At 39.0% G+C, this 14,071-nt stretch overlaps 1 protein-coding gene across 1 annotated transcript; it reads right to left on the bottom strand.

Annotated features, from left to right (window-relative positions):
• Nucleotides 1-2,869: 2,869 nt before the first annotated feature.
• Nucleotides 2,870-13,848, bottom strand: LOC140159297 (galactosylgalactosylxylosylprotein 3-beta-glucuronosyltransferase 3-like). Its single transcript, XM_072182721.1, is given in 6 exon segments — nt 2,870-3,906; nt 6,415-6,708; nt 7,179-7,413; nt 7,415-7,763; nt 8,392-8,570; nt 13,713-13,848. Coding segments are annotated over 5 exon segments (1,062 nt in total). The 5' UTR covers nt 8,477-8,570; nt 13,713-13,848; the 3' UTR covers nt 2,870-3,807.
• Between the last annotated feature and the right edge of the window lie 223 nt (nt 13,849-14,071).

The raw sequence follows: 14,071 nt of genomic DNA, 5'->3' as shown, positions 1-14,071 counted from the left end.
ACAATGCCTCCAATACCACCTTCAGAACTATTGGTAAGGTATATGTGTACTACAATCCCAGAAAAAATGTGTTCGAACACCCACTGTAATTCCCATGTTGTTCTTAGCTTGGTGCGCACGCTATATGAGTCACTGGAAAATAAGAATTATAATAGTGTTGTCTCAACGTTCATCTTAAGCATGCCCCCTCCCCTTTCCCCACCAAACAATGTTGGGAGAAGATATGGTGAAGATGAGCATATTGGGCATGCCAACATTGTACGGGGGTAGAAGGGGGACCATTTCCAATATGGCCTTACAGTGTTCGAACAAATATTTCTAAGATTGTAGGTGACAAAGTCTGTAGTAAACAAAACAAAACTACTTTGTATTCATAAGTATCGTTATACTAATCATAATTTACACAACTTTAAATATGTTTATTACTTGAGCACCAGTGGTATAATGAAAACACTACAAATTAATACTGTTACATGATCTGTAGCCCTCTATAGTTTTCCTGAGCCATTAAAAATTTACATATAAATCATGAATTTTGAACTGTTTCCTTAATTCTACATGTTGTGATCACAGACTACTACATGCTATTCACAAACGGGTTAAGTCACTGCATCGCCTGTTAATGAGGGCCAATCGTTCCTTGAAGTACAACAGACAAAACTGCTGTGCACATGCTGCCCATTTTGATGGTCTTTCGTGTAAACGCAAAGACATGCAATGCTCTATTGTGTAAACACAAAGCAAAGCAACACTGGTGTTATTGTTAGACATAATCTGCCCTCATGAATATGCGAGAATTCACAGCATACAAAACAGGGATTTCGGCCGTTTGTGAATAAACTAATATTCTGTGGTTGTGATCCTTTCCATAGTATTTCTAGATTGTCCATTGTATTCTTTTTGTTTAGCTCACTGCATAGAGACTGTTTAATTATTTTTAACTTTTATTTTGATAATGTGCTTGCCAGCAACATTACTCTAGATAACATTTGGGGCAACAAACTTTGGACAACAGAATTATAATGGATAATCTGGGAATAAAATAAGGTCTAGACGTATATTTTAATGTAAATGCCATTGACAACACAATGTGATATCATAACAAAGCAGTGTTATAAAGTTGGAAAACATTAGGAATTTGAATAAAGAACAGAAGGATTTGAATCCGCCAATCCATGTGCTCTCACTTTATAGACCCTATCGAATAAACCAAACAGAATGGTATAAAAATTAAAATGGCAGCCGTGTTGGTGGAAGAGGTTTTGAGGATTTCTAAATGACAATTGAATCACCTGTTCGAATCCTGTCCGATGTATTGTTCTCTGAAATCCATATTAGTGGATAACATTTTGATGACGTAGTATTCGATAGGGTCTTTTTGACTCTTTCTTTTTTTACATTTCTTTAGAGAATAAACGATAGGAATTTTTGTTTTTACTATTCTCTACCATGTGATAGACGACATGCAGGTCCAATATTTTGAGTAGTAGATGCCAGCAGACTAAGATAGTCCACTACGATAATCCACTACTAGGATAGTGAAAACAAAAATTCCTGTCATTTGTTCTCATTCTTAGTCAGTTAATTATTAATTTGATAATTAAAACTAGTTTTATTTAGGAAAAATAAGTTACAAAACTTATAGTCATGAAAACTCCCCCTCATTCTAAAATGAACGAAACCTGTTTACAAATTCATTGCACGTAGTGCATGGCATATTACGCACTACACTTACAACTCGCTACTTACGCGCAGCTAGTGTGCACCTCACCAAGTGTGTTCCATAACAACGCGGACCATATCCTCTACCGTGTGATAGACGACATTCAGGAACTAATGAAAGTCAGCGCTTACAAGCTAAACCACAGCCACTTACTAAGAATCTGAGCTATTTGCCCCATCTTCATACTTTCTTGCTATAACTATAATGGCCCAGTATGTTATTTATAGTACAAGTATAGCTAGTCTGGCTTGTGCATTTAGCATAGGTCTAGACCATGGGCCCAAGCAAGTATCTTTCCCTCCGGGTGGGCAACAAGAGGAGGGGGGCAAGTAAGTTTTTGCAGGGCAGAAGTGGAAGGCAAGCATCTTTTGGCAGGTTGTAGGGTGGGGGAGAGAGTTTGGCATGCATTCATGGGGTACATTTTTTGTACCTTTTGAATAAAATGCTTTAAGGAGGTACTACACTCCTGGCCAATTTTGTGCATATTTTTGCATTTTTCTCAAAAAATATAGCCCATTGGTGACAAGTATGATATGTATATTATAGGGGCAAGGAATACAACTACTGCACTGAAAATTCAGCAACTCAAGGCAAGCAGTTATTGATTTATTAATCAAATATTGGTTTTCCCTCTTTTTTGACTGTAACTCCACAACTGTTGTCTGTGTTGAAAACAAATTCCCAGTGCCGTAGTTGAAATCCTTGCCCCTATAATATACATATCTTACTTGATAAAAATGCAAAAATAGGCACAAAATTGGGCAGGGGTGTAGTAGTACCCCCTTAAAAGGCTTAGCAAAACAGTACAGACACTTTTCCTGCTCTATACCATTTACAAATGGGGGTTCCCAAAAATATGGCATGTGCAAAGGGGGGGGGCAGGATTTTTTGGCAGGCCAAGAAGGGGCACAAGCAATTTTTGCAGCCAAAGGAAGGCAAGTTTTTTTTTGCAGGCTAAGGGGGGAGATGGCAAGTTTTTGGCAGGCCATTTTGAAATTTGCCCACCCAAAGGGGAACAGATAATTATTGCACAGCCCCTTACAGACCAAACTTTATAAACAAACGTTTCTTTAAAAAGGTTTTTTTCCTGTTTTCCTGTATTGAATTATTTTATTTGTTCTGGTGTTGGGTACAAATCGTTGTTGCTCCTCGTTGTCCATAGCTTGTCAATTGTTGTCTTGTGCTCCCAAAAACAAGATGATTCTTATTTTGTGTAATCATCAAATAATGGCAAGATATAAGCAACACAGCACATTTTTTCAAGTCTTCGTTGATTTTTTTTAAATTTGGGATTCAATCTTGCAATCTCTCCCTCTCTCTCTCTCTCTCTCTCTTTATATATATAAATATACTAGCACACTCTTTTTTTAGTCTTATACCCTGTTCACCGTCTCAGAAGTTAGAACCAGTCCGCCTACCACCACAGGGTTTAACCCAGCAAAAACAAAACATTTTCCCAAAAGGTTGCCAGAAAACATTTTAATGTTAGGTTATGTAGCTATACTGAAAACACCTGAGGTCTAGCATACTTGGTTTTGTGATGTCTATTTTCTTATGCATTTTGTTGTTTTTTACTCCATATTTTTGCCTTGATCTCAATTTCAAATTGGCCACCTTTGGCCTTCATGGACCAGATCATGTCACATGCATGTATAAAGGGTACATTTTTTGAAAACTTAAAGCAAAAACAACATAATGTTATAAGTGTTGACAAAATATAAATATTTGGCAAACACTGTTTGGTTCCAGTATTGGAATTAATTCAAAACTCTGTTAAAACATAGTATGTTTAATTCCATGAGAACTACCTGCCTATTGGTCAAAAAGAAGTTTTCATTATCAAGTGGACCAATCAGCAACATTATTAGAATAATTTCACCACGCCAACAAATTTGGGTGAATTATTGGCAAAGCACCATTCTGATTGGTGAATGGTGATTAAAGTGAAGATATCACGTAATTGACCAATCGGAGGTAATGTCAGATCGGCAGGTAGTGCTCAGGGGGTTAAAACATGTTTAAAATGTTTTGTGTTTGCTGGGAGAGGACCCCCGTTTTACTCATCATAATGGTGTAAGCTGTCATCATACTTCAACATCTGGATCCGACGGATGACCAAGTTTAATCAACTTATCTTCCTCCTTCCATTTAGGTTTTTCTGTTCTAGTATGCCACACATAGACCTGTGAATAAACATGTAAGGCAAATTAGGTAACCAACACAAATTATGCAGTCATTATGGAATCAGTGGTCCTGAAGAATTTGTGATAAAATATGCAAATGAAATACAGAAGAAAAAATATGTGACCCGTTCTTACAAAAACAAGTTGCATTTTTGACATTTCAAGATTTGAATAAAAATGTAAGCACAACCCAGCTGAAGACTGAAGGTTTCAGTCGCAACGTCGGTTCGTCCATCAAAAATAGGTATGTCTGGTTGACCAGATTTAAATTAAATCTTAATTTAATCACATGACAATAAGCTTTAAAATGATACCAAAATTAGATACATAGCATCAATAATTTTTCAATTTCTATTCTGAGGAATGAGCTAACTAGTTTCCTGCTTTACACAGGATTGAAAAGGGATTATCATAGTTCAACAGTCAATTATTGATTAAATAGACCTCTTTTTAATAAGTACTTTCAAGGATTTGAAAGACCTCAATCCCAAGGTCAAATACCATGAAATTAAGAATTCCAAAATTTGAATATTTTTTATGGGAATGTCATCTTTAAAGGCCTATAACTCAAAAATATGCCTGGTGACTTGTTCCGGGTTTTGTTGGAGCTGGTCACATATTGTTTTGAGACCTAGCCATGTCTCTATCGCCCGATACAAATGATTGGTACCCGTCACATTTCAAGTAATTATGTACATGGCTACCACATCAAAATGCAACATAGTAGGCAAATGTTATAAAAGGTCATCACACTATAAATTGTGGGAAATTCAAGAGGATCCAATGTTGTATATTGAAGAAGCGGGCTTATCAATAAACACCAAAAACTGATGAGTACCAATCATTTTGATACAGCCTGTATAACACAGGAGATAGCATTATTTTATGTGGAACAATGAGGTGGCACATCGAGCATGCCAAATCTGTCACATGGTTGATGGGTTCAACAAAGACTTTTTTCTGTGGTACAGGTTTCTTGTAGTCCTAAACAGTCCTTTTGCGCATAGATCAGGTTGTGGGAGGTAAGTAGAGGGTGCGCAGTGTATTGTTGCAATCATTAACAAACAACCTTTTTGGGCTTATCCTCTTCATCTTTCAAAGAATTACGTACCGTATGTGAAAAGCATAAATATGTACAAGTTATAGTATTTCTACGAGTACACCATCTGACGAAAGCTCGACCACTCACACAGGGACTGATAACCGACCATGTTCTTGTAGAAATAATGTAACTTATTATGAATCCCTGTCATGAATAGCCCTACCACAAAGCCATTTTTTTTACATGCTATACTCAGAGACACCCTAAGAACTGCTAAAAACCCAGTGACCGCTATAACTCAGTGAAAGCAAGATGCAAAAAATCTATTCTTTCCCTCTAAATGTAATTCTCCCACCAACACCGTCGATCTTCTACCTAAACCAAAACTTAGCTACTTGAGTGCACATGCCTTCCTCACGGTGCGTTTGGGGGCCTCTAAAAGTTAATTCCGGCCCTAGCTACTTGCACGGTTGCACCTGTATAGTTTTTGCACATGGCACAACTGCGCATCTTGAGCATCATGAAGTCTCCTTGGACAAGCATCACGCTTTGTTAGGAGTGGAACTATTGAAGAATGAACTTGGTAACCAGAAAAAATGTGAACGATCACTGGGTTTAGCAGTTCTCAGGGTAAAGTGTGTCACAGAGTATATCATGTAAAAAAGGCCCTGTGGTAGGGCTAGTCAAGAAAGCCTATCCACTTACAAATATGTGTATTAAAAATAATATACACGATTTACCGACAAGTTACTCATTTCGGAATGCGATCATGAATTTTGAAGAAAAAAAAGTTTCCACAGGCTTCGATGGGACTTGAACCAACGATTCCATGCGTACCGTGTCATTGATTATCAGTCACGATCTTTACCGCTCGGCCACGGAGGCAGATGAACAGAGTAGTGTAATAATAAAAGATAAATCTCATAATGCTATCTTTAGCCTTTTATTTTGTAAAGATAGATTGGCCGTTTTATGCATAAATAGCACGAATGTTTGGAATTGGAAAATGCCTCAAACAAATAATAAAGACACTAATACGATGATAAAATTGCATATAGGGGAATATCTGCGTCGCAATGTTTTGCTCTGATTTTAAGAATTTGACCTTAAAATTTACGACGTTAATACATTGTCATTCGAAATCAACAAAAGATATTTCAGCAGTATATAGGCTCATTCTTTCTCTAGAGTGTTTTGAACATGTATGTGAAATAGCTTCAACATTGGTTCGCTGTATAATGGTAAAAACTGCCTTGACCTAAAAAAGGGCTAGAGGTGCCCTTTGCGGATTCAGGCTAAATTCACAATTGGTATAAAACATTTGGTTTTTGATCGATTACAAAAATTCAATTTTTATTCTAGGGCTCTTTGATTTCTTCAAATATTTTTACAATGATAGAGTGAATCCCCTGGCCCTCTATAATTATGCACAAAAGATCGCCTCCCCTAAGGAAAACAATTCATACCTTAGTACATCTATCTGCTTTTGGTTCCAATTCTTCCATTGTCACAAGCTTTTCTAATAATGACGATTCTAAGTATCCCCTCTTTGCAGTTATATCAAAGCGTACTTCTGGTCTCTCGTGCAAGAGTTGCAAGTTGACGGCAAAGCCAGCCATATCCATAGCAAATGGCCTGTTTGGTTTCCATCCTGCATACCATCCTGTGACATGGCCTTCAGCATTCACGATGGGTCTCTCAAATCGCATACCGCCAACCAATCCTACCGGCCACACCGATACCCTCTGTGTCTGCCGCATCTAGTCAACAAAATGACAGATAGCAGTAAGAGTCAATTAATATTGCTACAAACAACAACAACAAAACTGTTTTTGCACAGTGCAAATAAACATCAAAGGACATATCATTACATGCGTTAGGTTCATGGTATCTTTATCAACTAAATCAATACCGGTATACATTTTAGATACACGCATAATGTCAGTGGCTGCGCAAGCATTGAAATTTTAGGGGGTAGAGGGACGAGCTCGTCACTCAATCTACCTGATGATGATAGATAATATCTAGCTTGTCATACTTCCCAATGAGGGGTCTCCGGCACCCCATCAGTCCTAAACAACATCAATCCAAACCCCTGAAAACTATTAGGGTTATGGTAAGGGTTAGGGTTTTCGGACTTGATTTTGGATTGATGGTGTTTCGGACTGATGGTGTGTCCACCCCAATTAAGGTCTCTGAGAATATTTTCAATGAATTCAAACCAACTCACCTCCTCAAATAATTTCAGACTATACGTATTATCATCATCAGCAAAATAAACCACTCCTTGTTCATCAGCTCCAGTATTCTTTATCAACCAATCTAAACCAATATTTCTCTGCTCAACCCCTCTAGCTTTCAGCCAACTTGGATCATTCTCACCAAGTTTGTACGGCTTTGGGGTCGCGATAGATAAATGTGTGTAACTAAGTCCGCTATCCTCTAAAAATTGCCTACTAAATGAGATTTTGCATCCAGTCTTCCACTACAATCCAGTGAAAATTGGTTAGGTGTAGAAAAGTTTGTGCGAGCCGAGCGAGCTCTGCTTTTTGCACCGGTCTTGTGTAGGTAGGTGTTATTGCATAGATTGTGGGTAGAGCCTCGTCTAATGTCTCGTCTAATCGATCACCACCATTGGGAAATAATCGTTTGAGATTGATGGATAATCTGTGAAGTTTTTGTTCATTTTCCCTGAGTTCTCTTTCTCGTCTGTTCAGTTCGTTGACTCTGACCTCGTGGTCTTTGTTTAACATTTCCATTAGATACGGATTATTGTGATTACTGTGCATGTCAACATCGCTCTGACAGTAAAAACCTGTATGGAGATATAATGAAAGTTATGTTTTGTCAAATTTAATACATCAATGATACGGCAAAAAAAGTTTGTTTCCCGTAGTGCGCGCGCATTTCATTTTTGATGGCTTTTTTGCACATTTAGAATTTTTTTTTCACTTTTGAAAAAAAAAAAACAACAACAGAAAAAATCGCAAAAAAAATAATATATTCATTTACAGGAGTAATACAAATTCATGAAATCTTGGTTGCTGTTATTGAAATGTTCAATGCTTTGTGTAAATCCTTTGGTTGCCAAGTCGAAATTGCAGTTGAAATCCATAGATCCTGTGTAGAAAAACATTGTCTTAGTTTCCCTTGAAGCTAAATCAAATATGACTTTTTGTGTGAGTGTCGGAGAGACCTACTGTAAATTCCCATTCCAATTTGCAGCAAAAACGGTATCTGTTTTTCATTTCAGGACATGGATTAAAAAAAAAAAACATTTCGCATTTGACTTTTTAGACCTGCTACAGGAAAGCCGAACAAACTTTACATAACTTTTGTTACCAGTGTGTACAAAAATGTAGTTATTTTTGGAGAAAAATGCAAAATTAGTCACAAAATTTATCAGGGGGGTGTAGTACCACCAAGATATCAGACATACGTACTTAGCCAAAAAATAGCACCTGTAGACAGCATGACATACGACATGAAGATCGCCCTCAAGCTGACTTTGATTTTCACTTTGCTCATCTTGATCACAAATGTAGTAAAAGTCACAGAATCAAGGTCATCCTGGTCATGATGAGATGATGTCGTTGTCCGCACTTGACTGGACTTCAATTATCTAAAAAGTTTTGTAAAAAACAGAAATTTATGTAAATAACCTTATCCAATGTAAATATTATTATGACGCTAAATTGGGGAATTAGCTAAAGGAAATAGTAGAGTGAAGGTACCAGATTTGGAGTCCCAAAGGATGAAGGATAATGAATGGGAAAGGGAATGACTAACATGAAATGAACCAGATGAAACAGAATTCCAACAGAAGCTGGAACTTGAAATGGGAATTAGTAGGAATTACAATTGAATGAATGCAGCTTTCAATAGCATGACATATTTTTACATACACTGCGAGATGTACGCCAGCGTGTGTGACTGTGCGCGAGTAACGCGGAAGTGAATCCAACCATGCCAACGCACTCGTGATTGGTTAGCATTGTATCCAAGGTTGTGCGTTCACCATGTATTTTGAAATATGCAATATACGATCGCGGTTGGATCAAATACATTATGTTGAAAGCTGCTTTCATTCAGTCTTCAGTGATTTCCTCCTTATAGCAGCCATTCTGGCTAAACTAGGAGTGGTGATGCCGATGACCTTTTCATCCGGTGCGGTGGAAACTCAAGTAGCCAGAAACATCATGGCCCTAGTTGTTCCTTCCTCACTGTTGGATATCGTAAATATTATGCACTTACTATTTCTGGTGAACGGCGAATCAGTCAATCAGTCCTAAGTAGTCTTGGGGCGGTATATAATATTCGGTAATACATCACATCTCCTTCCTCCTTATCTTTCCAAAACGATGAATACAACTGCGTAAAACTTCTTAATGTCTTTTAAACATGAAAAAAAGCGTGCATAACTCCAAACAGTTGAACTTTTAACGTGCATAACTCCAAACAGTTGAACTTTTAAAAGCGTATATACATAATTCTTCTGTGACATTGTTACAGCTCTTGAATTAGTCTCCATGGAGGCCGTGCATTCCTCTGCGAGCGGCGTGGCACCGATGATGGACTTGACCGTGCATTTCTTTGAGCTGCTGCTTCCGGAACAGTTCCGCGAGATACTATCGCTAGACTTGGAACATTTACATCTACCGGTGTCTTGTCACTAGTGCTTTCACTTGGGGACGGAAGATTTGGACTTGTTTCTCTGACAGTCCATTCACTTGGAGCTGATCCTTGAAATGGCGTTATTGGCAAATCACTCTCTGTAGCTGGTAGCAAATTGCTTTGAGTAGTTTGTCGTGATGGCATCACCTCTCCACGCCGTAAGTGTCTACATGTCGTTTCCATACTCTTCCATCCGTAAGCGTCACAATGTACGACTTAGGCGCTGTACGCTCTGCCACGATACCAGGCCACCAAGTTTCCTCTTTGCGAAGATCTTTGATTCTCTGTCTCCCATGAACCAAGATTCTCTGTCTCCCATGAACACACACTTCTCCGGTTTGACTCGCAGACCATACTTCTGAAATCGCTGGAACACTTTTTCCACGTTGCGAAGATGTTCTGTATCGTCTTTGCCAGACACTAGCACATCATCCATTATGGCACAGGTGTGATCAAGATCTGCAAGCACTTGCTCAATGAAGCGTTGCCAAATCGCTGGACTTGAAGAAATTCCAAACGGTAATCGTGTGTAGCGAAATAGGCCTCTCTGCGTATTTATCGTAACAAGTTCTTGTGATTTGTCATCCAATAACATTTGCTGATATGCACACTTCAGATCAATCTTGGAGAACTTCTGACCTCCTGCCATCTTGCTGAAAACCTCCTCAGGTGTTGGCATTGGAAATTCATCGGTGTGGATGGATTTGTTGACTGAAACCTTGTAGTCTCCGACAATCGCACATTTCCGTCAGCCTTCGGTACACAAACTAGTGGTGTAGCCCATGCGCTGAAATCTACCGGAAAAATAATGCCTTAATTCGTCTTGCATTCGTTGTAACTCTTTGTCAACAGCTGGACGTAGTGCAAAAGGTACAAGCGAGCCTTGTGAAAAATAGGAACTGCATTCTCCTTGACGTGAAGCGTCGCCTTCACTCCGTTCACCGTGCCTAGACCCGACTGAAATATCTCACTGTCAATTGATGAATGACTGATGCTGTATAGTCCTGCTTCTGGAAACAAACTTGGCCAATCAAGTCTGATGACTGCCAACCAATCTCTACCAAACAATGGGGGTGCATATCTGTCAGCATAAACGACTACGAGGGGTAACGACTGTGCTGTCTGACCATCATATTTAACATCAACTACAATCTGTCCTGCAAGATTCAACGGTGTGCCAGAATATGCATGTAAGGGCGTTCTACTGGCCCCAATTGCAAATGTTTGAAATGTTTTTCAAAGACCTTGTAGCTTATCATTGATGATGATGCTCCAGTATCTACCTCCATATTCAACGGTATACCTTGAACGTTAACTTGAACCATCACTGCCGGTTTGGAGTAATTAATTCCATCTCCATCTCGCACATCGTCATCACCTTTAATCATAAAAGTAGAATCCTCTAAGGTACCATAATATTCATCATCGTCACAATCTTCATCTTCATCAACATAATTACTTGCTGGTTGCTTCCTCCTTCTCGGAGCTTTACATTCTGATTTCAAATGACCCATTTCGTTGCAATTGTAGCAAGTGTACATCTTGAATTTGCATTGATCTCTCGTATGATTATTCAATCCACATCTATCATAGCGCTTACGGTCATGACGGTTACCACTCGTGTTTGGTTTACTCTGCCATGTCTGCTGTTGTTGATCACGTTTCTTGTATCTATTATTATGATATTGGTTTCCCTTACCAATTTTGTTGACTGAACCCTGTCCCCGGGCACTCATATCTCGTACATCCTTCAGTGCTGCCTCTTCCGCCAGAGCCATGTCAACCGCTTCTTTAAATGTGTAATTACGGGATAGTAGCTTCCGTTGTGTATTCTCTGATTGCAAACCACAAATAAATCTGTCTCGTAAATTTTGTTCTAGCTGATCCCCACAAATTCGCAAAACGCTGCCATCTTCTTCAACTCGCGAGAATAATCAGTGATTGACTGACCACTTGCCTGTTTGGTCGAATGAAATCGAAATCTCTCAGCCACAACTAACCTCTGTGGTCTGTAATGATTTTTCATCATGTCTGTAAGTTGCTTGTAAGTCTTACCACTTGGTTGCTGCGGGTAACTCAGATCCCGTAAAGTTTGGTACACATCTGTACCCACACTGGAGAGAAGGATTGCTCTTCTTTTATTTGCATTTTCATCATTGTCTTCAATGTCCATCGCATAATGAAATATTGTTGTAATTGATCCAAGTAACACTCCACATCGCCGTCTTGTGCATCAAACTCATGAAAAATAGGTGTTTGTTTTGCCATCGTGACAAGAGAAACAAGTAACCGTATTCCGTGATAGTTAAGTAAAATTCGTCAGTGTTCAAATACTACTACAATCGTATTCCGTAAAGTTCGTAAAATTCGTCAGTGTTCAAATACTACTACAATCGTATTCCGTGAAAGTTCAGTAAAATTCGTCAGTGTTCAAATACTACCGCGATACGCCGCTGTTGCAAAATGTCGTCTGCTCAAGAAATGCAAAAGCTTACCGCGAAACTCGAATGGTTCAAAATCCGTCTTATCCTTGATCACAAAAGTTCCACTGGTGTTTGTTATTGTCTATAACACTTAAGCTTCCTTCCAATACCAAAATTCCTTCGCAAAAGTCTTTTAAAACGGTTTTATCTCGTCGCCAATGTTGGATATCGTAAATATTATGCACTTACTATTTCTGGTGAACGGCGAATCAGTCAATCAGTCCTAAGTAGTCTTGGGCGGTATATAATATTCGGTAATACATCACACTCACCATAGGGCCATGAATGCCATACGTACGTAGAAACGGGGCACTGTGAACTCACGTCTCACTGACGGCATCTATTTATAGGAAGAATTCAAAACACGGCGACGATATCAGTCACAAGTCAGGTCTTTTACATCCTCAAATGTGCTCAAAATTTACGAACATGCACCAAATATGTTTTGTTTAAGTCTCATCTTCACGTGACGTGAGGAATGGTAGGAAGTGGTATTTATGAGAAAAAGTGGTATTTTATGTGTACCCTGGACCAGATAGGCTCAGGAGCCTCAGACCTTCGTACAGTGAAGGACAGTGGAAATCGTAGTGACGGAGGTGTGAGTACCTCGGGCTAAAACTCAGGGTGCAGGACGATCAACTCAAATGACGAACTCAAAAGATGTGCCAAAAATGGTGTATATACAAAGTTGTACTGGTGCTGGTGAAACAAGTTGCTTAGAGGCTTTTTAGGGTTGGTGGCGTTTGCATCTCCCTGATGGCCGGAAGAGCTGCCGACTTGAACATCTCAACTGATGGAACACTCACTGCCGAGATGGATAGCTTGTTCCAGATAATTGGAATTCCTACTATTACTATAGTATTAGTAATATGAATCGTGCATGCATTATTGTACATGGATCGAATCCATGGGTTCCTGCAGAACTCTATGCCTGTGTGTGTGACAGTGTGTGTCTGAGGGCCGATGACCGGGCCGATGACACACACATTCGATGGGTGTAGCATGATTGCTGAATTCAGCACAATTGACAATTCACAAGCAAACTTCTGTACAAATTCAACTTATGCAAATGAATCAGCCACAGCTCATTATAACCCAATGACATCACCAGCTCAAATTACATCCCATTGAAATACATGTAACTGATGTAAGTGGAACCAACATTACTCAAATTTCAAGGCCTTTTTGTAAAAAATTACAAGTTTTTCGGAGATTTTCAAAGTTTTTCTACGGAAGTTCAAGGTTTATTCAAGCTACTTGTGTAGGAAGTACAAGTGGAGACAGCCAAATGTTGATGGACAAACGTAATATGCATGAGCATTTTTCATAGTCCAGAACAAATTTTCTTGAAAATCCATGCACCTTATTGGTCAGTTCAGTGCATGGGGTTGTAATGTGAGCAGCTCTGTGTGTACTGTTGGTTGGTGGTTTCCCAACTGTCCAAATGATCATCATGGTGGTGGTACCTGGTGTATTCTCTTAATTATTTGTACAGTGCCAATGGTGCAAGTTTGATTGTGCAATTCAGCACTCTAGGGCTGGTACTTTTGTCACAATAAACTTATAAAGATATATCACATGGGCAAAAATATTTACATGTACTGTACCTAACTTGAATCTTGAACTTTTGGAGCATGCTAAATTATCGCAAATCGCAACAAAGCAACAAGAATCCGGGCAAGAAAAGTGCTCAAAAGATGACATTCCAAAGACTCATCTCCAACAGAGTTGCGAACACGTCAACAACTACTATCTACAGCTCGTCATCCAATTAGCTAAATAAGGGAGCACACCACTAAATAATCGCCCATTGAAATACACATACCTTCATTTCTTCTACCATTAGGGACCGTTCACAAACACTTGTTGGGGGGGCCTGATGCAAAAAGGGGCCCTGAAAATTTTTGACCCTCCTTTTTTGGGCCTGAAAAAAATGACCCACGCATTTTCCTGGAAAAATTAAGTG

Source organism: Amphiura filiformis, chromosome 8 (assembly GCF_039555335.1).
Source record: "Amphiura filiformis chromosome 8, Afil_fr2py, whole genome shotgun sequence".
Lineage (NCBI taxonomy): Eukaryota > Metazoa > Echinodermata > Ophiuroidea > Amphilepidida > Amphiuridae > Amphiura > Amphiura filiformis.
This window is presented reverse-complemented; position numbering and strand designations above follow the sequence as displayed.